The sequence below is a fragment of the Coloeus monedula genome (assembly GCF_965178545.1).
Source record: "Coloeus monedula genome assembly, chromosome: 18".
NCBI lineage: Eukaryota > Metazoa > Chordata > Aves > Passeriformes > Corvidae > Coloeus > Coloeus monedula.
The window spans coordinates 14,048,609-14,075,764 of NC_138798.1; the positions used below are offsets into that span (position 1 = coordinate 14,048,609).

The 27,156-nt window shown below is 46.8% G+C and overlaps 1 protein-coding gene across 2 annotated transcripts; it reads right to left on the reverse strand.

Annotated features, from left to right (window-relative positions):
* Positions 1-342: 342 nt before the first annotated feature.
* On the reverse strand, positions 343-27,109 carry RNFT2 (ring finger protein, transmembrane 2). Of its 2 annotated transcripts, none has more exons than XM_082293472.1 (11): positions 27,085-27,109; positions 25,989-26,178; positions 25,172-25,650; positions 22,181-22,659; positions 21,649-21,725; positions 20,028-20,128; positions 17,784-17,937; positions 8,923-9,072; positions 5,652-5,717; positions 4,616-4,717; positions 343-3,723 (listed from the first exon to the last, which is right to left on the reverse strand). In XM_082293472.1, the coding sequence occupies exons 3-11, from the start codon at positions 25,252-25,254 to the stop codon at positions 3,589-3,591; spliced, it is 1,347 nt and encodes a 448-aa protein (XP_082149598.1). In that variant the 5' UTR covers positions 25,255-25,650; positions 25,989-26,178; positions 27,085-27,109; the 3' UTR covers positions 343-3,588. The 2 variants fall into 2 exon arrangements, with proteins under 2 accessions (XP_082149598.1, XP_082149599.1); XM_082293473.1 differs by lacking the exon at positions 27,085-27,109 and adding an exon at positions 26,818-26,896.
* Between the last annotated feature and the right edge of the window lie 47 nt (positions 27,110-27,156).

Sequence of the window (27,156 nt, forward strand, 5' to 3'; positions counted from 1 at the left end):
CCTGGCTTACACCAGGGCAGGGTTTGGCCCATGAGCTCCACATTCCTCCCTCTTCCCTCTTAGAATTATTTTCCACAGGTAAAGAAGCATGGAATGGGACCAGGCCTCCTGCCACACACCCTGGTGTGCCCAGGAGGGGCAGCATCCAAGGCAAACATCCAGCAAATCACCCAAACCAGGGAGCTGCCAATGGGGAGGGGTGAGAATCCCATCCCGCTCCTGCTTCAGAGCAGGGAGGCAGGAATTCCTCTTTGAGCCAAGCCCATTGCTAAAGCAGTTCCCTTAAATCCCAAACACTCCTTGACTCAATTTCATCTGATTTGTGAGTTTTTGTTTCCATATCACAGTGAAGTTATAAAGGTTTTAAACCCTCAGCATGAGCAGAAGCAGTTCCTGCTATTGAAATTCATCACATACTGAACTGGTTAAACTGGTGCAGTGTCTGTCCACAGACAGCATGGAATGAGGCACTTCCCAGCTGGAAAACTGCACTGCCCTGTGAAAATGGCCCTGATGAGGACAGGATAGCACATCTGCCTTAATACTCAATTCTCCTACACAGCATCTGTCCCTGATCTCAACAGGAGCCTGGGATGTATAGAACAGAACTTGAGGCTCCACATCAAACCCTGGGCACACACTGTTGTCCCTATCCAGCCCTCCTGGCTGTATCCCAGCTCCCCAGCAGGTTCACAACTTTCCTTGGAGCCAGTTTGCTCCCAGCAAATTTGATTTTCAATCCAGGCATCAAACTCAGCCTCATTCGTGTGTAACTTTGCTGTGTGTGAGCTGAACTTTCCATCTCATCACAACCGGTGAGGAGACTCTGGCCATGCCAATTCCAGATCCAGGGGCTGAGGGAACTGTAAATACCATGGGAATTGGGCTCCCTTAGGCCCAGGCAGTCTGAGAGGAGGGGAGGGATCCTCACCTGCTGCTCCTGCCTTGGGTTTCTACACCACAGAATACAAACAGGTGAATATTTTTCCCTGACAATATTTGAGTACAGGAGTGAATTTTGATGTGACTTCAGTGTCCACCCCGTGGAAATTACTGGAGTGCTTGAATTTCCCAAGGTTTTTAATATTTACAGGGAGTGACTTTGGAGCTTGATAAATATTCACTGAAAGCATCTGAGGATTAAATGGCCATTATTACTTACACCACTATTACTTACACCTTTATTAGTTACACCTTTATTAGTTACTCCATCAGTAGTTACAGGTGGCACCAAGCAGAGCAAACCCAGCTGCAGTGGGATTTAATTCCCTGGGTTTTTACAGCACCCCTTTTCCAGTCATTCACCACAGCTTATCACAAAACCCTCCCCGTCTGTCCTCGTTAGTCCTGAGGCCACTGCGAATTCCCCAGTCTCTCCCAGGGCGTTGCTAAGGGAATGGCAGGCAGGGAATGCCCAGTTCCTGGCATTTTGCTGATCCAGTACCACTGGGATTAACTCCAGCAGGGTCACTGTGCAGGTTTCCCCCTCACCAAAGCAAGGGCAGGGCCTGTGCTCGGAGTTCCTGGAGCTCCAGGAGGCTCCCGGTCCTGGCTGGATGGGGCTTCTCTCTTTTGTAAAAGGAATTTCATATGCTGAGACTCTTTGTACATATTTATAAGGAATTTATTAAAAAAAAAGAAAAATAACTGTTCAATGGCAAAAAAAGGCTCCGGGTTTTATTTCCTCTCTCAGAGGAACTTCCTTCCCCAGCCTTCCCTGCTTTCCCATGGAAATCAACAGGCTCCCAGCAGCTGTCACTGGAATGGAAGTTCCCCTGGGATGTTTTCTGGTCCAAGTGTCATGTTCCAGGAGAAGGTAGGACCATCCTCCCAAAAAACCCCAAAACTTTAAGAATGCAAACCCAACCTTTCCCTTTGGTTTCCTGCCTTATCACCAAGTAAAGCACTGATTCTGAAGCAGTGTATCCCACACTCTCTGTAGAGCTGGGCTCCAACTGACCTTTTCCTACACTCTCCAAACACATTTTCCAGGAGCATTTTGGAAAAAAATTCAGAATGAGAAGTAGCTTTTCAAACAGTTTGAAAGCAGGAACACAAATCCTTGGGTTCATTGGCACTGCAAAGTGACACTGAAGCCTTTCAGAAACTCCCTACCCATGGAATCCTCATTTCCCCTTTTCCTGGTGCATATTCCAGGCTATCACACATCATATTTTTATGCCCAATGAAAACCTTGCTTTCTGCCTTTCTGAACTCTCTCCCCCATCCCAAAGATGAGGGAAGCTATTCCCATTGCAGAGAGCAATGAGATTCCTTGGCTTAGTTCTCCACTTCCACAGGATGCATTTGACAAGGATTTGACATCGCTTTGTTTTGGAAAGTAAAGCTTCTCCTCCTCTGCTTCCCTGAACCTCCCAAGCCAGATTTGGATTTTCCCCAGCTCATGCTCTGCCTCTCACCATTCCTCCTCAGCCACACTGAACTGGTATTTACAAAGAAATGTGGAGCCTTAATCCTGTTCCCATCAGCTCCCGTTTGCTTTAATCCTTCCCCTGTGGAGTTTCCATCAGCACAGACTCAGCCTCATTCCCCCAGGAACCTCTTCCCGCTGATGGCTCAGGTGGGGCTGTCACCTTGAGCCATTTCCATGGCAATGAGCTGGGAAGATGCTGCTGTTCCAAAGGGGTGGGAGCAGAGGTCGTCTGGGGACAGGAAAGCTCCAGAACAAACAGCAGCTCCTTCTGAGGGCTTGTGTTGCTGGAGAACCTCAGCAGAGACCTCGGCCACAGGGATGGGGTTAATTCCCGTCAGGGACCTCCCTCCTCCAGGAGCTCCTGCTGAAGCTCAAGGTTCTGGTTTTCCCTGGAGAACCCAGGCAGGTCCTGGCTGAGGAGCACAGGGCAGAGACCCTAAGTTTGTGAAATGCTCTTGGTCAGGAGCTGGATTTCCACGCAGACAAACCCAACCTGAGTTTAACCTTCCGCTGCTCTCCCCAGAGACTGGGAAATCAGGAGTCTCATCATGAAAATTAAAGAGGAAAAACATTCCCAGGGAAAGGAAGTGTCATTTCCAGCTTCACTGGTGTGGTCCTTCCCAAGTTCCCTGTGATTTTCTTAAGGTGACAGCATGTGCCATTTGTGGAATCAGTTGGAAAAACAGCTGGGAAATGACATTTCTCCAACTGCAACTTTGGACATGAGGTTCTGAAGCACTGCTTGGGAAGAGTTCTCAGAGGTGCTGTGTAATTCTATAAAGTTATGGATTCAGGGAATGCAGGGCCAGGTAAAGTGAAGCTCCTCAGCCAGAGCACAGCTTTGTTCAGCACGTGCAGTCACAGCTCCCCTGCCCTGGACACGCAGTGTTTGTCCATACTAAAAGGACAGGCAAATAGGAAACATCCCAAAGACTTTATAACCATGTAAGCTCCAGAAACATCCTATAGTTTGCCATAACACAACCCACACCTTCCCTGCCTTTGAGGGTAAAGTTTCTGGCCAGTCACAATTGTTCTGTTGGCTCAGAGCTGGAAGAAAGACTGAAACAAAACCACAGGCGACTAAACAGGGGCACAGGATCCTGGGGTTTTCCAGCTGTTCCTGCTCTGTGCCCTGGTGAGCTGTCCTGCTGTCAGTACACCTGGAAGTGGGCAGAGGTGGTGCCGTCCTTCCAGCAGCGCAGGGTCTCCACGGTGACCGAGCGGCACAGGGGACACGTCTTCTCCCGGTCGAACCACAGGCACAGGCACTCCTCACAGAACACGTGCTGGGGACAGAGGGACTGTCAGCAGCAGCAGGGAGGGAGCCACAGGACGTGGGACACAAACCCCAGTTTGCCAAAGCTGATGGTTTATTGCTGGTTTGTAATAATAGCACTAGAAAGAAACACTCCAAAGGCCTACAACACCTGGGCTGACAGGGTTTCCTCTACCACATTTCCATCCTCAGTTCCCTGAGTTATTGAAGTCCTTACTGAGCTCCAACAACTCCTCTCTTCCCCCTGCTCCTTGCATTTGCTTTATTCTGCTCCCAGTTTCCCCTTTTCCACAAATGTCAGTTTTCACCCCTTATCTCCTCCTCTCATTTCTGCACTGACCCCTCCCCGGATTCTCTCCAGCACACACCATGCAGTCCCAGACTGGAAGGACAGGAAAAGGGCAAGGAGGGAGCATGAGGAGCTGTGAGAAGCTGAGAACTCCTCCACACATGTGAAGTCACTCCTCAGAATCCCAGCTCTGCCAAGCAGATCCCAAAGCAGCTTCTCTGGGGCTTCCAGCTCAGAAACATCTGTACAGATGTTCACAGGCTAAGAGGCACCTTTGATGCACAGGATGGCTTTAATTTGATAACCCTGTTATCAAAAGGGAGTATTAAAGCTATCCAGCCCCCCCAAGGGGCAGGTAAAACTCCGCTCACTCTAGACCCAGGATCTGCACTGCCCAGTCCCTGCCCCACAAGGCTCTGTCCATCCCACAGCCACGGTCACCCCAAGAGTGGCTCAGCTGCCATGATCCAGGGGTTATCCAGGGCAATAAATATCCACCAGGAGCTGGATCAAGACCCAGCAAATGACTTCACAAGTTCCCAGGCTGGCTGTGCCTCTCCCCACTGCAGGAGTTCACTGAAGGAATGCCAGCAGGGGAGTTTTGGGGTCTTACCTGGCACATAAGGATCAGAGGTTCCCTGAACTCTGCCTGGCAAATGGCACAGATGTCTCCTGCCTCAGTGCACTGCTGGCTGGTGGCACGGACTCCATAGGTCTGTCAGGGAGAGGAGGGGAAAAAAAAGCCCACATCAAAGGATTGGAAGGGTAAATGTGCACAGAGACACTGCTCTTCACCCCCAGACTCCCCACAAGGACACTGGAGTCGTGTCGCTCTTTGGGGAAGGGGCACAGGGGGAGTCTGGAGCTCTGTGCTCCCTGTTTGCTTTTCCCCTCGAGCTGACTCCATCTTTTAGGGCCTCCACTCGCACAGCAAGGATAACGGAATTTAATGAGCTCAACAGGGAGCTGAGAGCATTAATTCAGCATCATTTGCAGGGGTTTTTAGATGGAGGGAGGTATTATTATTAGCAAGTAGACAATAGAAGAAAGAGTAACAGCAGCAGCACCCACAGGCTGCCCACTTTCTCTTTAGATACAGGGGAGGTAAATATTGCTTCTCCCACTGTAACAGATTTAGGGGAAAGAGAAACCTGCTGAGGGAAAATGACCAGCCCAAGCCCAGGGAATAAGCAAGATAAGCTCCAGCAAACTTTGATGAGGTTCTTTTCCTCTACAGTCTTTGATTTTACCCTTTTAAAATGTAAGTCACGGCAGCAGATCTAAATATCAGCCCTGTGGAATGCAGTGCCTGGGATAATTCGTGTGTCAACGGCACTGCACACCAGGCGCCACAAAGTCCTTCCCACACTTGGCACTACAAAGTTTTGTTAGCTCCTTGCAGTTGGATTAATCCCTGTTACACAGAGCTTCCAATCAGACAGAACAGGAACAATTTCTCACCACAGCTGGGGCAGGGCAGATGTCAGAAAAGGTTCCTGACATCCCTTACAGGAGCCCCCAGCTTGTCCAGCCATGGAGCAGCTTTGTTTCACTCTGTAGTCCTGATACACGGAGCAAGTTTCAATTTTATCATCCAGCAGGGACAAGGCTCCACCCCTGAGACTGCTCCTCTCCATTTAACTCCTTACCTGGGGGGTGCAAAGGACCTTCAGTGCCTTCCTGACACTTCCCACACGGCCACAGATGTCAAAAGACTGCAAAAAAGACATTCCATTTTAGATCATTTTCACAAAACCTCTGTGTGCGGGTGTGAGTCCAGAAACTCGGCAAACTCTCTCCAAATGGATACTCAGAGGGAAAAAAGTAACAATTGTGCCAAAAAAGATTTCATGGTGATCATGAAATATGTAATAAATGGGAATTGACAGTGGGGAAGGGTGGCCAGAAAAGCTTTGGGAGCAGCTGACTGCAAACTGGGGACTTTACAGGACACAAAGAGAGGCTGGCACCAGGCTGTGCTGGGGACAATTGTCCACCCCACTGAGTAGGGAAGGGCTAAGATGGACCCGTTCCCATAGGAAAGGGGAGGGAACGGGAAAGCGGAAAGGTAAAAAAACCAGGGGAAAACAGTCTGGAAACCTAATCCACTCCTTTATCTTATCTTTATCTTCCCTATCTGCTGGCAGAGCACAGGGAAAGACACTGAACTAAACAAGATGTGGAAAGTACCAGTGCAAGGAACAGCCCTGCATCAGCTGGGGCTGGTGGCCCAGCAGGAGCTTTGTCTGTCACCTGAGGACAGGGGAGGCTGTGATGCTGCAGGTGCAGAGCTGGAGCAGCACTGCAAAGGCACAGAGAGCTGCAGTTGGCTTTCTGTTGTTTATGATTTTTGGTGATTAAGTGGGCTCACTGCAGGGAATGCCAATGAGATCATCCTGCAATGGATGTGGAAGCAAATGAAGGCACCAATAATGCTTCCAGTCAGCACAGAGAGGGCTCCCAGGGTCCTTCCAGTAATGCTTCCACTCAGCAGCCACCACTTGAGGCTGCCCACTGCCTCAGACGTTCCATCACCTGACAAGGATGGGGATCAGCCCTTTTCCACAGTGCAATTCCCAGATTTTCCTGGTTGCTTTGCTTACAGCGTGACTCCAGTGCCTTTGCTCCAATGTCTCCTCTCTCCCAGCCCATATTCCCCCCTCATTTCTTTCCCTGTGCATGTTTCAGAGGTCCAACACCCATTTCTTGCCCATGCCCTGCCTTTTGCTGCACCAGCCATCATTTTACAACTGCGTTATTCACAGAGAGTGCTTCTGCTCAGGACAGGGAAGAAACACAACCTGGATGCTCTACTTGTGAACACCTAGGACTTCTCCTCCAAAACCAGAGGTTCATGGCTACACAGTCCACGTGGAGCCATCACCACAGCTCCCAGCAGCTCCATGCAACCTCCTGGAAGTGCTCCTGCCCTTTGTGCAGGGGAAGGGGACACAGCCTCAGCCAAGCCCTGGATTTCTGCCAGGAGCACAGAAGCTCTCAGTGCCAAATTGGCTTCTGTGGTTTTTCTAATGTGGTTTGTGGCTTTGCTAATGTGGACTCCTCTGGGGATATTTTCAGTATCTCAGGCAAGGAATTGGAGCTGTAGCTCTGGTGACTGTAAATGGGATGGGCACACCCAGTGCTCCACACTCTGCACTGGGAGAGGGTGCTTCCCCTTTCCTCTCGCTTCCAAGCAAAGTCTTGGTGTGCAGAGGGCTAAGCCTAACCTGGACACAAACTGTCCAAAATGAAGCTGCTTTTCCAATCTAGATCACCCTGACACTCCCTATAAAGGCTTCACAGGACAGAATCAAGTTAACCCCTAAGGAACTGCTCCCACCTGTGCCAGGGCCTGAGGAGCCTCACCTGGGCTCTCCTCCCACAGCCAACCCCTGGGCCCAGCAGCTCTGTTTAAGCTCAGCCCTGGAAATCTCAGCTCATGGTTGAGCTGGGCTCTGAAAGTGCTGGTGTCCAGTTTGGCTGTGCCTTGCTCCAGACCCCACTGCTCTGGCCACCCCAGCACCTGGAGTGACTCCTCACCCTGAGCCTGCCTCATTGCTGTGGCTCTGCCCTGCAGTTGTTGGACTGTGTCTGACCCTGGCTGGGGAGGCCCTTGCCCTGTCAGCTGTAGTTTTGAGCTTGGTTTCCCTTGCTCCAAGGAGCAGAAGTCCCCACCAGCATCTTCCCCCTCTGAGGGCTTCTCCAGGTGTAGAAATGGCATGTGGAACTGCATCCCTTTTCCAGGTGTTATTTTTGCAAGCAGGGACACAAGAAAGGTCACGAGAAATTTGCTCTTGTATGTCTGTGGTCTGCATGCCTGAACTGCCAAGCCAGAAGGGCAGGGAAGGGCTGGATACCGCCGTGGGTCCAGGCAATGCCACCTCTGAAAGGCCCAACAATGCTCTCCCACAGCACGGAGAGAAGAGCAGGAAAGAGCTGAGGATGGAGGGGAGTGCTGCACCAGCCTCACGTACTCCTGTTCTGGCACCGTTTGCTCTGCTCCTGGCTTGGTCTCAGACCTGCTGTGACCAAATCACTTCACTGGCCATGACCTCCTCTGCCTAATTTGCTCAGAAGAACTGTAAAGTCCTTGACAGGAGGGGTTGCATGACCCTATTTCCATACAATACAGAGCTACACTATAATTTAGCATTACTCTGCTCCTCTGAGCTGCTTCCAGCTTGGATATATTATCTATTCTTCATTTTTTAGTCTGCTCCTGCAGAGCCACAGGCACAGACAGGTATCTGGGATGGAGCAAGCCTGGCCTTTCTCAGAGGGATGGACACCACAGCAGTAGAAATGTAACTATTTCTAGACCTCAGATCTGGCACTGTACTGATTAAATCACACCTACTCATTTACAACTGTACAGACTCTATGCTCTCAACATTCTTATTTTTGGGGGAACATTAATTACTCCTGTTCATCACTTGTATCAGCCAGACCAGGACCTAGAATGGGGCAGAGCTGCCTGTTTTATCCAGGCAGGACTTGGATGTCCCTCTCTCTGCTGCACTCAGAGCTGAGTGGCAGAGGAAAGCTTAGAGACAAACATGTAACTGTCTGCAGCCTGCCTTTGTGTGACATCTGGAGCCAGCCAACACCTCTGCCAGCACTGCTCCCCCAAGGCCAGCTCCCCTTCTCCTGCAGCCTTTGCAGAAAGGGATTAACGGAGCAGCAATGACTTCATAAGTCTGATGCAACACTGGTGAGCAGCCTCAGATCCTCCCCCAGCTCAGCAATGCCCACACGCTGGGACAGCAAAATGCCTTTGGCTGTAGCACGTGGTGCCCTCAGCTGCTGCAGTTTCCTGGGCAGGGACAGCCACAACCCAAAGGGGCGTTTGTCCCCTTCAGCTGTGCTGCTTGCCCTGCTCCTGCCACACTCCCCAGGGGTTGTTAATGCGGCAGTGCTCACCTTGCAGAGGCTGTACATGATGATCAGGATTCCGCCCAGGAAGTAGCTGCTGGATGGATCATCTCCCATGATGTATTTGTACCACAGCTGGATGGGGACAAGGGAGCGGAACAGCTGGCTCAGCTCCTCAATAATCAAATAAAACTTTCCCTGCAAGACAACCAGGCATGATTATTATCAGCAAGTCAAAAGGAGAACACTTAATTTGTGCAGGGCTGGTGTTCACTGATCACTGCACTGTTAAATGGTGCAGAGACCATATTCATGAGATGCAGCTTTCTCTGCAGCCACTGAACTCTGTGCCTAGAAAGGATAAATATCCCTTCATTCCTCCATAGGGCTCTGTCACTGACACAGCTATGCTGCATTCTGGAATTTTAAACTTTGCAGTGGGTTATGGACAGGCAATAAATTGTGTATTTGGACAATGCTGCAGAAGAGCAAAGGTTAATATGGGATTAATATGATGTAAATTGTAGACATCATTATTTGTGAGAAAAGGAAAGCAAGTTCGATGTCTTTGACCTTACACCCCTTCTGAAAGTACAGCGATTAAATGCAAAGTGACCCCAGTCTTCCTGACAACTTTTTAGGTAATCCCAAAGAATCAAATTAATTACGTTTGCCAGCATCCCTGCCCTTCCACTCAGGCGTGCGTTGGCTCTTGGGCAGTGCACAGATAAAGACTGGTGCTGAAAATTAAATCCTCGGGGCATTTAAAACTTGAAGAGACCGAATCTTCCTGAAGACCTCAAGGAAGGAAAGGTGGGGAGGGGGAAGTGTGCTGGCTGAAATCTTCTCTCTCAAAAGAGACTCAAAGAATGGGCAACATCCTTTGTCAGCCTTCACCAGAACCTGAATAAAAGTGTCTAATTTAGGGCCACCCCCAGCCCTATCGAGGGTTTGTTCTGTCCCACGCTGTTTACAGGGACAGCTAGTGGCAAACTGAGCCCAGAAGGATGTTTAATCTGCAATGACATTATCTGGACTGAAAGATTTGGGTTTGTCCTGTCAAAATCCTTTTATTTGCTAAGCTCCTGGAGAAGGGGAAATTCCCCTGGAATTTTGCTGTGTTGTCCCAGTTAGCTTTGTCATCAGTGATGTCATCGCAGGCCAATCACTAATTGGTGAGGTGGGGATGGGGATTAAGTCCTCGCAGCCGGGCTGGCAACAGCCAGCGCCCTTCCCCGGGGGCTCGGGATGAGATCACTCGCAGGCCATCCTGCTGCTCCCAACAAATCGAATCCTTCGGAGAGCTCTGGCACGCTCATGATCTCATATCCCCCGGGACACGAGTGAGGTCACACCAGCGGTTGCTAACGGACCCGGGCTGCTTTCCTGCTCTGCCCATCCCCTCCTCCGCACTAATCCCAGGTGGCATCGCAGAGCAAACGCGTAACAACAACAATCTGGGGTCCTAAATGCGAGCAATTTATTAAATTAGCACAGAGGTCTCTCTCCAGCCTCGTGCTTCGATGCAATCATCATTTATTTCGGGAGCTCCTGTGGCAGAAATGACAACGCTGTCACCGTGTCCCTCCACACGGCTCTGATGAAAGCTCCCAGCAAGCAAAAGGCAGCAAACTTTGCTGTCTCCAGCTCGTTCCTCCCACCCTCCATCCTTCATTGATCCCTGCTTCCCCAGCAGCTGGGCTGGGACAGGTCACTGCTTGCTCTCCCATTGCATCAGACAGAGCTGCTGCATCCAGCACCTCGGGCATCAAGGCTGGAATTCTTCTACAACACAAGTTCTGAGGCACTAAAACACCCGAGTCCACAGAGAGATGTCAGGAAAGCTGGGTCCAAGGCAGCCCCAGAGCACAGACAGGCTGTGGAGGTGGCAAGTGGCAGCAAGTGATAAACTTCAGCATCTAACCACAACTTCTCCAGCCTCCCCACAGCTTTCAGAATCCCCTTCTCTAAGGCAAGTCTTCAGTTTGCAGTGGTAACTGCAGGGTACCAGGATGTTTTAGCAGGTAGAAACTTGGTCACAGCCTCCCAAGAGTGAAGTTAAGTTTTAAAGGATGCATCCCTCCATGCAGCCCCTTAACAGCACCCACCTGACTATTAAATGTTGATAAGTTTAGAGTGATTCCAGCTGGGAGAGAGGAATGCAAGGGCAGCTGAGCATCACTTGAAGAGAACTAGAAAGTTCTAAGTCTTGTTAGGCATCTCAGTGCACCACACCAGCCCCTTCGTTAAACTAGGAAAAGTGCCAGAAAATCCAAAATAATTCTACAAAGAGCTGCTGCAGAAGTGAGGCCCTCCTTCTGAGCCAGAGGCTTGGAAAATGAGGACTGTTCCCTACAATTTCAGCAGCAAAATGTAGATTTCTGATAGCAGCAACTTACTGCAGACAGCACCCATCAGGGGTAAGCACACTCAACATACCTGTCTGCCACTTCTCAGCTTTGTTATCTCTTGGCTATCTAGGTTACATTTTTCAAAGTAAAATCTTTGTCTCAAGCTGTATTTTGTCTGAAAAATTCAGCTAAAATATACTGGCTTTTTTTTTCTTCAAGATTAGCACTGCATGTTATATGAAGCACAAATATAATTATTTCTCCTGTGCATCTGACTTGGCACAACAGCTTGAAATAAGGCAAGGCCTGTCTCTGTTAGGTGACTTTGCCCATGTCATAAAAATCCATGTAAATCTGGGAATTTTTTCTGGAATGCACTGTAGAGAGATTGAACAGCTCTCTAAGATCAGCAAAATCTTTCTGGCGAGCCTGTGAGCCAGCCCCAGTGCAGGACTGGACTGTGCACGAGCCAGAACTGCAGAGATTAAATAGGATATTACCTGAAATTATGGCTCCTAATTAGGGTACGTTAGGTAACAGAAGAAAAACCCTGCTCTCACCAAGAAGGGAGAAGGGCAGTGCTGGCCCTGCTTCCTCCAAGTGAGTTCTGTGAGAGCTGCTGCTGCTACTGCTGGTATCAAACACTTCATTAGCACACGTGGGGAAGGGCTGTGCTGGGATCTAATTTTAGCAGCTCTGCTGATGAGCCTCAGATACCACATGGTGAAATTTTGATTCCTTTTTTTCAGTGCTCAGTTAAAAAAGCAAGTCGATGACTTGTGTATAACCCTCCATTTTTCTGTACCTCCTTCACCACATACAAAGACTGTTTTTATACTTCAAATCAAGCACTTATTTTGAAAGAGGAGAATTCAGCATTTTCATACAATTGCACTCTTCCTTCCATTCATGCAGTATTTCAGTCTGTAATGCACTGCCTATTTTTGTACACTGAGCATGTAACTTCTTGGTATTTTGTTATATCCTCACTACTTGATGGCAGATCTGCATCTGATCCCTTCTTGCCATTTGAGCTCTGCTCAGAGGAGCACATTTCTAAAATTTCTTCAGTCCCTTTACAACATCAGCACTACAGAAAACACTTTTAAAACCCCCTTATTTTCACGTTGCTGGCTGACCTCAGGGACAGCTTTTCTCTGCAGTTTCTAAATAAGAACCTGAGACACAGAAATACAAAGGTCAAGGTAAGGCTGTTTTGGTGTCCAAGCTCAGATGTCTGGGATCAGACATTTTATAAAGCCCTTCTTTTTATAGATCAGGTTACCATTAAAAGCTGAACCACTGACTTCATTTTGCAGCTCTACCTGACTTTTCTAGGATCACACAGGAATTATTTGGCAAAGTAAAGGACAGGATTTAATTCTCCAGTGTAGCATTCAACTTGAACTTGTAGAATGTTCTTACAGCAGTTTCTTTGTTTCCTATAAACTTCCCAGTTGCTGCAACAGCTTCTTTCAGTTTTTCACCTTCATCCTTGGGGTGTGGTAATGGAGGGAAGAAGTCTCACGGAAAAATAATGTGGAACAGTATAATTAAAAATTGAATCCCAACCTAGACACAGCAAAGGGGGCACATTGCAGCAGCAATGCTAATTCCCCCAGAGCCTCGCTGAGCCTCCACTGTGCAGCCTCTTTTGACATAAGGCTTTGCCTCAGTGCATGTGTGCCTCCTCACAAGGAAACAGAGAGGCACAGCAAGGATTGACACAGCGGAATTAGAATGGGGGATGCAAGGCAAGTGAGAGAAGTTGCAATGAGGCAACTGCAAGGTGTGATTAGCACTCAAGGGAAGCTCCAAGTCTCACTTGTTCTGGTGCCAGCAGCATTAGGGCATATTCTGAAACAGGGAGATGCTCAAAAAAACTTTGGAGACCTGCTGGCAATTTGGATCAGAGGAGAGCAGGCTCTGCTGAGATTCCAGGTCATGGTGCCAATAGATAAAGTGTTGGATAGGAGCAGTAAACAGCATTGTGGCACGGAGGATGCTGGTGAAAATCCATGCAGGACTAATGAGGAGTAATGTCAAGGTGGGACTAGAGGGGAAAATGAGAATTTTAGTTAGCACACAACACTTTTGAATATAACATCTTTCATATCTTAAACTGGAAAGTTAAACTGGGAAAGCACTTAAGTGCAATGAGCTGTTTAAAGTTCAGTAGCAGTGACTTGCAAAGCATGTTGAGGGAGGGGGACAGAGGAGTCTCCACTCCTCAGTACCTGCTCTTATGCTTCAGTTAGTTTTTCAATTTTGTAAATAATAAACCCCACACTTCTGACTCTGGGACAGCACATCAGTCCCAGACTGCAGCAGGGAAAAGTCCTTGCAGAACATCCTGGAGTTCCCATGGCTCAAGAGGATCCAAGCTCAGACTGCTGTCCATGAAGAGTGAATGTGTTTGTGAGCGAGCTCCCCCAAAGAGGATCCAAGGTCAGAGAGGAGAGGGGAATGAGAGGATGGGCTGTCACCTGTCTGGGAACACCACTTCAGCCACACTGTGAGGGAAGAGCAGGAATAACTTCCATATTGCACAGCCAAGGACCAGGAACATCTTTGCCTGGCTAATTTTTATTAAACATCATCTATGTGCCAGTTCCTAGTGCGTTTTTTACTGCTTCTGTATATTTAGAGGATTCAAATGCTCCAAGAGCCTTTTTTTTTTCCCCTTAGGACAAAAAAAAAAAAAAGGTGCAGCTTCAGAAGGAATTTGGAAATTAATGTGCCAGGTTCCATGGCAGAGCTGTACCCATCTATGGCAGGAAACATGATGTGCCCCTGAAGAAGGTTTTTGGTCCAAGGTCCAAGTGCAGAATTTGCAATTGCTGCCACATCCAGGCCAAGTTTTCTCTGACCAGACTTGATGAGATAGTACTTTGAAAATAAAAAGCACTAATAAAACAATCAACTGAAAAAAAAAAACCAAGCAAATATTTTCAGAGCTGCAGTGAGGCACCAATGTCAGCGTTTTCCTGCATTTTCACTCTCCTGGAAATGCAGTCCCCTGTAACTTGGCTGCACACCTGTATTGAGCATGCAGAGAAAATTCCTTTTTAGGGCCTTTCTTATGTATCAAAACGTCCTTAGTATCTTTGTCCCCTATAGAGTAGGGATACAAATATCAAAAAACTTGGGATAACAGTTTCTTGCAGTTCTTTTTGGTTTGGTTTTCTTTCTTCCTCCCCCCATGTTTCACTTGCTTCTCCAGCCCAGATTGCTGACAACAACATGAGGAGGGGATGGAAGACTTGCAGGCACCTGGGATTTCCTAAGTGAAATCTTTGGCAACTGTGTCTTTTTATTATTTATTTCCTTATTTTGAATTCCACCCCCCTCAAGCTGTCATTCCTTAGCAGTGAAAATGAAAAGCTGCCATTGATGTGTGTACAACAATGGAAGCCTCTGCAGGCCACATGGCTCCTGCAGTTTAATTTACTTTAATTCATTTAATATTGAACCAAATGATCTTATTTGCCTTTTTTAATGGAGAGCCTTCAGCATGCAGGGTGGGAGCCAAGCCCCCCCTTCCAAAGGAATGATGAGCTCAGCTGTTATTGAAACTTGTACCCAGCTCGATGTGCCTGGCACAGCTCAGGGGGAGGGAGAGGCACCTCCAGTCACAGGTATGATCCTTCTCCTGGAAACTCCACAGGCTCCAGAGCTGTGAGGTCAGTCTGATGCTGGGGTTTACCTTCATCTTCCTGCTTTTCTCTCCAGTTCCCAAGCTCTTCTTTCCCTGCATTGATCCAAACGTCATCTTGGACCAAAAGTTGCCCTTCCTTTTCATACTAGGAACGCATGACCCAGGTGCTTTGGATGGGGAGAACTGAGTGTTCTAACCCAGATTTTTCATATGTTTACTTTCAAAATGAAAAGATGCATCTTACTGATGTAAGCAGAGCTTAGTGCTATTCACTGTTTTCATTAATGATCTTGATGGAACAGAGTAATGTACAGCTGACACTAAACTGGGAAAGGCTGTAAACATACCCAAAAGAAAGATTATATTCCAAATTCATCTTGACAGACTGGAGAAATGGTCTGGAAAACAGGGAGGGAATGAAGAGGGTAATAAGATCTGGAATTAACAATCTCTGAGAAAAGACTCAAAAAATTGTTGGTGTTCAGTCCACAGACAAGAGTGAGGGGGGATATGAAGACTGATAAATAAAAACAAAAACCACACAGTATTGAGAGAAGACCAAAATCCCAAGGAGAAGCAGGAAAAGCCAGGCTAGCTTTGCAAGTGCCTTTGAACTTCCAAAATGAGGAAATTCTGAAGAGCCAGCTCAGAGGCTGAGTGCAGGATGATTAAAGTTCCCCCCACCCCATCCACGGGCAAGTTTTAGGATCTACTGCTGACTGCCAGCAAGAGGGGACTGCAAGGGAGCTCAGGATTAAATCCCTCTCTGCTGAACTCCACCCCTCAGGGCACAGCAACCTCCACTTCAGGCCCTCTATTAGGGGAGCAAGAGGCTGCTGTTCTGAGTAGTTATATTGGCACAAAAACTTCTCACTACATATCAATACACATCTCGAAAACATCTAGCTCTACTGAGTTAAATTTATATTTCTCCAGCAGCCTGTTAGCATTAAGTGACAGCCACCCAGAAGGTCATAAACTCCAAGCTGGCCTTCAAGCAGAAATACTACTAGGAGAACATTGGGAAGAAGAGAGTAACTTTGTATCTGGTAAGTATTCACACAGCAGATAGCAAAACACTTGATAAAAATTTTGGTCAAAGTTCACGTGCCTAAATTGCACTAGAAGTGTTCTAACTGAGCAAAAGCTTCCACTTAAAACCCCTCATCTGCGTGGCACTGTGCTGGCCTGCAGCAGTCAGCTGTGTCACCAGGCTCAGGGAAGGAGCTCAGCTATGTGATTACCAATTACAATTTCCACGGTGTCCTGTGGTTCTCCTGGAGCTCTCCCATCCCAGTTGGATCTTGCTTAATTTGTTACACCAGATTTCATCCCTGGCTGGCTTAATGGCTGCAGTGCAGAGTGGGGGAGAAAACCAAATCCAGATCTAGTGGTGGGTAACAGCAGTCTCAGGTGTCAGGGGACAGTGAGACCATCCACAACATCCTAAGACAAAAAGGGGCTTAAAAAAAGTGAGACACATTGCTCTCCAGAAAAAGGTATTAAAAATGAAGCATCTGTGCTCTGAGTCATTATAGGCCCTTGACAGATGTGATCCTACCAGCCCCTCACTGGAGCTGCAAATAAAGACCCCTTCTCTTTCTTCTCTCCCGACAAGGATTAATGAGTACTTGGGATGGCTCTCAGACAAGCAAGCGAAGGCTGTGAACCTTTTCCAACACTGCAATTTATCTTGGGAAGACTATTCACATCACTTCTCCCTCCCTCCCCAGGCTGGATTATGCTCTGACCCAGCACATTAATCTCCCAAAATATAATAATAATAATAATAGAAGAAAGAAAAAAAAAAAAGCTGGACAATTGCCAGAAATAAATTAATAACCACCTTAGATATCCCTGCTGTGCAGGAACAAACTGCTCAACTCCCCTGCCACCCATGTCATTTCTAAGCAAAACTATTCCCAGTTTAGATACCCCCTGAAGTGCCCTGCCTGAGACTTTCAGCAATTAATGCTGGTACCTTGCATCTACAGAGTGCCTTTCATCCCAACAGCTGCCAGAAAGTTTCTTTACTGAATGCAAGTAATACACATTGCTACATTTGCCACTGAAATGTGGATGCTACATGGGAGTGGAGGAAGAGGCAGCATGAGACATCTGTAAAAGTAAAAACATATCAAAAGGTATTTTAAGAGAGAATGTAGTATGAAAGTTTCAAGTTAGACCCATTCTACATATGGTTTCATGAACATTTAAATATATGAAGCATTTAATTAAAGTATTTCTTCACCCATGGTTAGAACTGGTGCTGTCTTTTGTGGCATCTGTAGCTTCAGTTTAACCCAGTCACTTCTTTGACCCAAGTGGCAAGTCAAAGAGACAAATACTTGCAATTTCTTCTCATGACATGAAGAGGTTCCTGCTTTAGAAATATGAATTTAAAGAGGTTACTCAGAAGACAGGACTTAAGGTCAATAAGAGAAGCAGTTATCTGGCTGCTAGAACCAATTCCTCCTCAAAGAGTTCTTACCTCTCCTCTCTAGATTTTAATCATTGCTGGTAGTACCAAATCCTTGCTCAGGCCTGTGATGGCTCAAAAACCAAACTTTGATACCCAGGTGACTTTCTGCCAAAGGTTTATCGAGAGATTTTAATATTTTTATTATTCCATCCATATTTGGCACTGGCACAGGGCGCCCAGAGCAGCTGTGGCTGCCCCTGGATCTGTGGCAGTGCCCAAGGCCAGGTTGGACGGGGCTTGGAGCAGCCTGGGACAGTGGAAGGTGTCCCTGCCCATGGCAGGGGATGGAACTGGGTGGTCATTAAGGACCCTTCCAACCCAAATCATTCCACGATTCTCCGATTCCACACTGCACATGTGTGGTAAAGGTATCAGATTATCAAAGACAAAGGTTTGTGCATCAAGAAGAGTCTCCTACCTTTGACTTGACAGCGAGGATGATCTTGGGCAGGGCCACGATGAGGCATTTCAGGGCAATGGTGAGGTACTTCAGCACAAAGTCTGCGATGCCTACGATCCACATGAGGTCGAAGAAGTCCAGCCTGTCCAGGCTGGGTTTCAGGAATATAAGGCTGAAAGGCACGAGGCACCACAGCTCAAATACCACTGAGAAGAAGCTTGCTCAAGCTTCTTGTATCCACTGCTGGCTAGAGAGAGCCTAGAAACTCCCCTGAACTTCAGGGAAGTTCTCAAGGGCAAGAGGAGGAAGACACGCAAATTAGACCTGTGGTTCCTGTGGGCCTCTTGACTTTGCTCTTGCCCACTTCTACTGAGGCCAGCAGGTTTGCCCACTATCACAAAACAGGACCCAAACACCTATAAAGTCTGCTTTGGAAGACAGCAATCTCCATAACCTGCCTTTCCCACTGCAACAGAGCCTCTGGTGTGCTGATAGTGCCCTTAGTGCACAGGCTTGCTCCATGGGATCTGGGTGTAAAAGCTTGTCCTGGAAGTCCTGCTCAGAACAGTTCTGGTTCCCTGGGGAAATGAACACCCCCACAGCCTCTGAGGCTCATTTGCCACAGGGGCACAGTCCCTAAAGCTACTTGTGGACATGAAACAAAGTGGTGACACAGGAAACTCTGTACCAGACACAGCAGAAAGGTCAGAACTTCACATGTGTCATGCTCTGACAGTGGCCACTGCCTGAAGCAGAACAAGAGCTGGGCTCTGTTAATACTCTTACCTGAACCAACGGTCCAAAAAAGTGATGCCCCTTACATAATGTCATTTACTGGGCTGAACATTTGCTGTTTAAAAAAGTGGAATCTGGGACAGCAGAATTTCATCCAGCAATGTGCAGGAGCTACTGACTTGAGCAATAATGAGAACAAGACCCTTCTCAGGCTGAAAAAACAGGATTCACCTTCAGGGTATCTACCTGCTAAAGCTTCATGGTAGAAAGCAAAAACTAAACAGGAAAAAAAAAAAGCAAAGTAAAGTAACCAACCCAACATGAAAAGCCTGAACATGAATTTAAAATACTCACAACACTGGCACAGCACAACAGGTAAAATTACACCCTAAAAACAGAAACAGAATCAGAGACTTTACTACTATTCGTGCACTAGAAACAAGGAAAAAAAAATCAGGAAATGAAAAATAAGCCAGAAGGAAACAAAACTGAAGCAGGCATTTCTAACTTGACAAGCCTGGGTTGTAAACAGTCCCAGGTCCCCACACAGCAAGCAAGAGATACACCACCCTGAGCATGACACCACTGCAGCACTCAGGAACAGGGCTTTTCATGGAGGTGTGGCCTAGCCTGTCCACTGGTCACAAGCCATGCTCTAAACTGTCTGTAGGATGGCCCCAAATTGCTAAAACCCCTTTATTTTAGATGATCTAGCCTTTATTTTAAACTAGACCCATTCATGCTTTTAACCTTGACCACCTTCTTAGAGACACACTTACCCTGTGGTGCAAACAAATATCACTTCCACACCTTTCTGCCATTCCTGTTCCTTCCTTTCCACTCCCTCCCACAAGCTCCATACAGTGAATCCCATGGCTTGGCCTCCCATCCAGACCCACACATTCAAGCCCTGCAGCTCTCCCCCTTTCTTTGCTTCCTATCTGTCATTATTCCTATCTGCTTTATCATAAGCAGGGACAGTGCTGAACCAAATCCATTAGTACACACCTTCCTGTATTTGAGAACTAATTTAGCCAGGATTTGAAAGGCAAGGCTATCTTAACTACCTCAGATCCAAGTGCCTCCAAGCTCTGAGAACACTGGAGTAAAACACTGCTATTTCTTTTCCTGACCTAGACTCAAAGCTTGACAGACTATTATAGGAAGAGGAAAATCAGTGGGTCAGTTCCTTATCTGCCTCTGACACCTGCACTTTATGTTCAGTTGCAGTGGTCAAAATGGGAATTCAGAGGTCCCTCTTGAAAAGGATCCACCGTGTTTTGATATCATCACACCCTGGCCCATTTATACACTGTGTATGCCCTTTATTGATAGGAGCACAATCCACTGGTAAAGTGACACACATTCTTTTCCTGCACTGAAAGGTATTACAAAGATGTAACAAAGACAGCAGATCCTTTAGGCACACACACTTCCTCCCAAAGTGCGGGGAAAGGGGGGTTTCCCTCTTCTCCTCCCTGGAAATTATCACCTGCTTCCATCCTGTACAATGTAAATTTTGCCTACCTGTTGTAAAGCTGCTGAGAGCTGAATGTGTAAAGCAAGTACAGGGTGTTTCCAGTGAGAAAGGCCAGGATCCAGAAGACAACCAACACTGATCTCTTCTCCTGAGCAAGGAAAAGCAGCAGAGTTATTTCAACTCGAAATGTCAAGACTTGAGCTGAGCCTTCAGCTGCTGAAAAATCCAACCCAGGGGATGCAAATATGTACCAAAGAGTGCAGTAATTAGTTTATTCTCACAGGACTAAGAAGTAGTCTGCTAGGTAAAGACATACATAAACACAAGCAGAAATGCCTCTCACTCAGTTAACCTTTTCAATGAGGTAACTTTAGAGAAATTAATTAAAATAAGCTGGTGAGAACAGCAGCCTTACTTGCAGAATGCATCTTCAAAGTTGGGATCTTTCTTGGGACATCTAAAATCTTCTGATATTTAAAATGCAGTATGACAAGCAGATTAAAAAAAGTCCATTCCACATATTGTCCTAAATTCTGAGCTGTCACCTGGTTGGAGTGACAATTCAAGGGGTCAAAAGGATCAAAGGGGTGTTTTAGAAATAGATCCAAAGTCACTCAGTGGAAGGCTTAGCTAAATCAAACATACCCCATCACTACATGCAGCACATCTGGATGTTATCCTAAAGCATTTTGGAACATGCATTTTTGATTGACAAAATAATTAAAGGTCAAAAGAAGTGGAAATTTTGCATTTCAAAACACATGGAATGTTACAGACAGAAGCTGGATGGCAGAAGATACTGTCCTGCGTCTCGGCCCTCAGTAAGTTTTGGGGAGTAAATTTTATTCCTGAGAGGAAAACATCCACCATTTTTCTGCTGGGCTGATTTATTAAGAAGAGAGGTGTCTAGCTGTTCAACAGCCAGGACTGTTAAGATGAGATTTAAAGCAGGCAGATGAAGGGGCACACTGCTGGAAGGGCAGAGGTGCAGAGAGCAAGGCAACAGCAATCTGTTACTGGACTGTGCCATTTATCTGGTCATTCAGCGTTGGATCACACTGATTCCACTGCTGCTGGTAGATACAAGTATGCACCTGTGCAACTCATGTAATTTTAACAAAAAAGCAATTCTAGCCTTGTGCTTATAGTGCTGTTGAACTGTTCTCCTGACACAGAAAATGAGAAGACCTGAAAAGATCTGCTGGTTTCTTTATATTCTAAGCATATTATGCACAGAGCATTATAAAGCCACTAGCAAGCAATACATCTACGAAATCTTTCAGCTGAACATCTCAAAACATTATCTAAATGCTAATAAGTTAAATCTCATCATTAACAAGTCAAATAGGCTTCAGCATCTCTGCTGTACATAATGGGAAACCAAGGTGCAGAGAAGTGCTGGAATAGGCACTGCCAAACAAAGGCAGAGGGAGATGCAGATTACAACATCCCTGACCTGTCCTCTGTTTGTTTGACTATGCCACACTTTCACAAAAAAGCAGGAGAGAAACTGTGGGAGAGCATCCATGGGGAGAAGAGGAAGAAGACAGATCTGTCCACAAATAAATGCACTCAGCCCTACGCTGCAATTAAAGGGTCAACACGGATGATATTTTGTGCATGGAAAACGTTTCCTGGGAACATAAGAAGGTAAAATGCTGAACTCACCTTCAAAGCAACCTGTTCTCGGAGCGTGGAGTTGGCGTAGGCAAAGGTGCTGGCCATGCCAATGCACACAGCAATTCCTGCAGGGAAAGGCTCTGTCAGAGTGTAACTGCTGCTGCTGTTTGACTTGATTTCACAACTGCCAGCAAGACAAGAGTCTCACCCCCCTGATCTCTTCTGCACTACACAGAAATCTTTGCTATCACCAGTGTAAGCTCTCCTCATCTCTCCTAGAGAGAGCTCTGAGGGAGAAGCCTTGGTAACATCCTCAGCCTCACAGGAATGTCAAGGAGAAATCAGGAAAAGGAACAGAACTGGTACGTGCAGGAAACGGATGGATCTGACCCAGATGAAAACAGCTTGGACTGAAAGTAGGGTGAATTTATCACATGCATTATCCCATGCATTTGAATATGTTCCCTTCGTGCTAGACTCCATCTGGACACTGCCACATGGATAAATGTATCAGACATCACAGCCTGATAAAGCCTCCTCTAAACTCTCTAAACACAGTTCAAAAAGGATGGATGCTCACCAAGCTTGTGCTGGAAACAAACTTTAGCCAGGAGGATCAAGATGAAGGGAAGTCCCTTCTGCAGCCAACCAATCACAGCTTTTAGCTCAGAAAGAGCTGGGGCTGGAGTTCCAGCCTGTTCCTCAGTGCCCTCCTCAGCGTGCCCGTGCCGGTCCCCCCCTGCCATGTGCAGCAGAGAGGAGCCCCGGTGGTGGCCATGGTGGAAGTGATGGGATGGCTGCCGGTGGTGAAACGGGGCTCCCTCAGCTCGGCTGGCCCCCTCCTCCCTCGGGGCTGGCATCTGGATGAACACTTCCCCACCTCCGGCTGAAGAGCCCAGCACCAGCCCGGACTGGAAGGGCGTGGCTGTGATGGTGCCCGAGGGGATCCCGGCCAGCCCCGAGAACAGCTGCTGTGGAGAGGAGGCTTCAGCCTTCAGGCTTTCAAAAACTCCACTTTCATCCACGCTGGTTTCAGAACTGACCGTCTGGCTCCGGTTTCTGCAGTGGGCAGAGATTAAAGCGTTTAAATAAAAAAGAGTACACAGAACTTCGTGGTGTTTTAGCCCAACCCTGACTGCAGTGATTCCAGAGTTCCTCACACACTATCAGAACAAGAAGGTCTCCAGATGACAGATGCTTTTCCCTCTACCTGCTCTCGGGAAGTTACAGCTGCAGAACTAGAGGCCAGTAACCAGACTCCTCAGATGAGATCAGAGAACCTCGCAGACCTGACCAAAATGCATCAGTTCCTTCACCCAAGGAATGAAGCTCCCAAACACCCTGTTTACTTTTGGAGAAAACAAAGAAATAATACACCCAATACCAAATCCAATATCTTCTATAATGATTTGAGTACTTAAAGAAAAACATACAAAACCCCATGGAACTTGCCACAACACCACCAAGTCAAGCCATACTATAAACAAACAAATTAACCAAGCTAATTCAAAGCAATGAGTTACCCCCAAAATCTTCTGTCTTTATTTAGGGACAACCACTACCTGCCCACTGATGAACTGCATCAGCAAGAGACAGAATCATCAGGGGAAGAGAAGTGTTGGGAGCTGCCTATGTGTCCTTCACAAAAGTGAAGGATGTGCTCATGGGTCCTGACAAATTCTTTTATTTTGATATTTTTTGCAAATTGGACATGGATGTACCCAAATTACTGGGCACTGGACAGAACTGGTTCTGGCACTGATTCTGTCCTGAGTGTGTTGGAATACACCCAGATTACAAAAAGAAAGTATAAATATCTTCATCCTAACAGCAAAAGACAACAGCTTTTCTTCACTAGAAGTCAATACAAGGAAAGTTTAGATGAGAGGGAACAATGCAGGCAAGGAGTAGAATAATCACCAGGCAGTAAATGCCTGACAGACAGCAAATACTTCTTTAACTTGAATACTTCTCTAACTTGAAGAAGGAGAGCAAACAATAAATAAACCTCAGCAAGAGGCAAAGCCCACAAATAAGGCATGTTGCAGAGCTTTGGTCCCTCTTGATTTTAATCCTGGGAGATCTCTAACTTTAGGAATAGTGGTCACAAGGCCCTCAACCCTCTCTCCCCCATGGGTTGAAAAGCCTCCCCCGGCACTTACAGGGCACAAAGCACTGCTTTTCACCTCCCTCTGGGGACAGATTCAAACCTCTCCAGGCAAACCTTCCCACTAAGTAAACTCCTAATAAGGCTTTTTATAGCTGCACCCCATTCCCACCATCTCTCTGCAGGCTTCAGCAAGGAATCAAGTCAACAAGACATTGCACACCTCTTTCTGGTCCAAAATATTCATCAGCCAGGTCTTCAAATTCACACCTAACACTACAATTCAGGGGTGTATACACAACTCACATCTGGGAATGTAACAAACAGACTGGGTGGAACACAGTGTTACAAATAAAGACACAACTATTGTTTGGAATAATATTACCAGGATACATGACTGTGCTTTCAGCAGGAAGGAATTAATCTGGGACATATTTAAAAACAAACAAGGTTTGTTTGTTGAAATTGTGAGGCTGCTGAAGTTAACAAAAGTGAAGACCAGCAGCAACAGCATTTCCTTCTACAGTTAGAAAAACTTCAGCCTCTGTTCCTGACAATATGGATTTACCCTGTTGAAAATCAGAAGCACCATGCAGAAAAAAACTGAAAATGGTTTTTTTCCCCTCTGAAATTAAGAATGGTACCATGCTAGCAATGGCCATGACATAAGGCTTCAACTCTAACTGCAAAACCACTATAGAAAATAAAATATTTGCTAATGATCTTTCACCTATAATCTCAGCTCAAACAGAGCAATGAAATTCGTCAGTTCCATCTTTATCTTGGAGTAATTAGATTAGTTTCTTCTTTGGGGGAAAAAAAAAAAAGTCATGCTCCAACTCTGGGAAAGCACCAGGGAATATTTAGTACCAGAACAACAACAACAGCAAGGCTCCCTTGCTGCTGTCATAATTACAGAAACAAATTAGAGGTATTCTACTTCTAAATACTCACATACGTGAAGATAGATACAGACTCTGGGAAGATGCAGAGGGTCACCCAAACTCTTTATAAAACACTAAATCAGAGTAGTTGGGAGCTTCAGACCAGCAGACTTTATTTAAACACCTTAATAAGAGAAGTGTAAATCGTTCTTGTTCACACAGGTCCATCCCTGCACACCGATGGCGCTCAGGTTCCCCACAGGGCTGTGCCATGAATCTCTCCTCCAGAGCTCCAAGCATCCTGCCCATGCTAAGCCAGCTGTCTCCCAGTTGTGCCATATTGGATCATCATCCTGAAACACTGTGGTTGGCAGCAATCAATAACTTATAGGAAGGAGAAAAGTAAACCGGTCTCTAGAATCCCCAAACTTGAGCAGAAAGCCTGGCCACACCACATGCACAGGAATGTGACGTCTTTCTCAATTCTGAGCTTTCATCTTCTAAAACACCCCCTACACTTAAATCAGAACACTCCTCTCAGGAGAGAAAAATGGAGGAAAGAAGAAGGGGAAGGATTTACCTTTCAGGAGGCACGTTGTCAGTGTTGCTGCTGTGCCGCCTCTGCATTTTCCTCAAAACCTTAAAACACAACACGCTCAACATGAACCCTGTGGCTCAGCAAATCCCAGTGTGGCTACTGGCACAGACCCTGGGGGCAGAGGGCTGTGGGACCCACTCAGCTGGGGACATGGCTGGCAGGAATCATTTGCTTCTGTGACAGAGCACCTCGAGCTCCCATTTGTTTCTCAGTACACTCGCAAAGAGACAACTTTGAATGGGAAATGGGAGCACATGGGTCTCCAGGCTGGGCAGGAATTAGTCAGGTCCCCTTCTGCAGGACGTGGCAGTCACCAGGAGTGTATAGTTGTGGGATGGCATGTCCTGGCAAAGAACACCGGGACATCTAACAGTGGCTCTCGCTGCGACACGACTCAACGCCCTCGTGGGAAATGAAATCCCGTCTTCTATTTCTGCAGGAACTTGCTTTGCAAAGCAAAACTGAGAGGGAGGAAGAAAAAGAAAATGTGTAAAAGAAAATGTATTTTTATGAAAAAAATACAGTTAGGTCACGACAATATTCTTTTAAACAGGCAACTTATTCATTTTAATCTACAGAAATGCCATCTGCAAACTCTAGACAATGGCTCCAGACAATAGCTACTTAATAAAATGTAAAGACTAAAATCTAAATACTCTTGAATATAAAAAGTTATAACATTATTTATAACATTCCATACCACATGATAATATATAGACAAATGTGTAGCCCTATACCTGTACTGTGTAAAGGCACAATGGCTCTGGGAAGGTTTGCCAGCTGTCTGAAAGCACAGTACCTGAACAACACCTTTATCCAGAGGTGAAAGGTGCCAGCCACACTGGGAGAGATGGAATCCCAAGAGTGTGCAGACATTGACAGTTGGAGTGCTTCAGACAGTCCAAGACAGTCCAAATTTCACACTCATCACAGGTCCTTCAAGCCAATGACTGTCAAGCACCTGGCCCCCAGTGCTCACACAGGCCAACCTGGAAGAAGCACATGCAGAGAGTCATTTTCAGCACAGCACAAAGAGTTTTACCCCTCCACCTCCCTGGGAAAGGCAGAGAGGTGCAGGAACCCTTGGCGCTTCAAGCCCTGCCCATGTGCATGATCCAACAAAGCTGTTTCCCTCTGGGATTGGCACCTGCATCCCCGGGAGCACTCCCAGAGTTGTACTCTGCCTTCGTTGTGCCATACATATATTCATAAGTGTATTTATATACACATGCACATATAATATATATTTTTATATATACATCTATATATACACATATGTTCATATATATGTGTACACACATATATTCACATATCTATGTACACATAGATGTATAGGTATAGGTATAGATCTATTAATGTATACCTACATACACATCTATTAACACAGTCCTATACATATACACATATATACACACACACACACACATATATATAGGTATACATATATGTATATACATATACCCACACACACGTATCTATTAATATGGTTCCATACATGTAAATACATATATACGTCTCTATATATGCATACACACATACACATACATGATATACCTATACAGATAGCTATACATAGGTATACACACATATATATCTATAAATACAATTCTATACATACACATACATACATATATGTACACACAGACATAAGCGAGGCCTTTTCTTCCGAGTAGGTGGGGAAAGGAGATCCCACGGTTGGGATCCGTGGCGCAGGGCCCTAGCGGGGCGGGAGCTAGCCTAGCCCAGCCCAGCCCAGCCCAGCCCAGCCCAGCCCAGCCCAACCCAGCCCAGCCCAGCCCAGCCCAACCCAGCCCAGCCCAGCTCTGCCCTGCCCAGCCCAACCCGGCTCAGCCCGGCCCGGCCCGGCCCGGGCCCGGCGGTCCCCCCGTACCCACCGGCTCGGCCCCGGTTGCGGCGCCGGTCCCGCCCCCGCCCTCCCGGCGCACGCCCGGCCGCGGCTTCCGCCT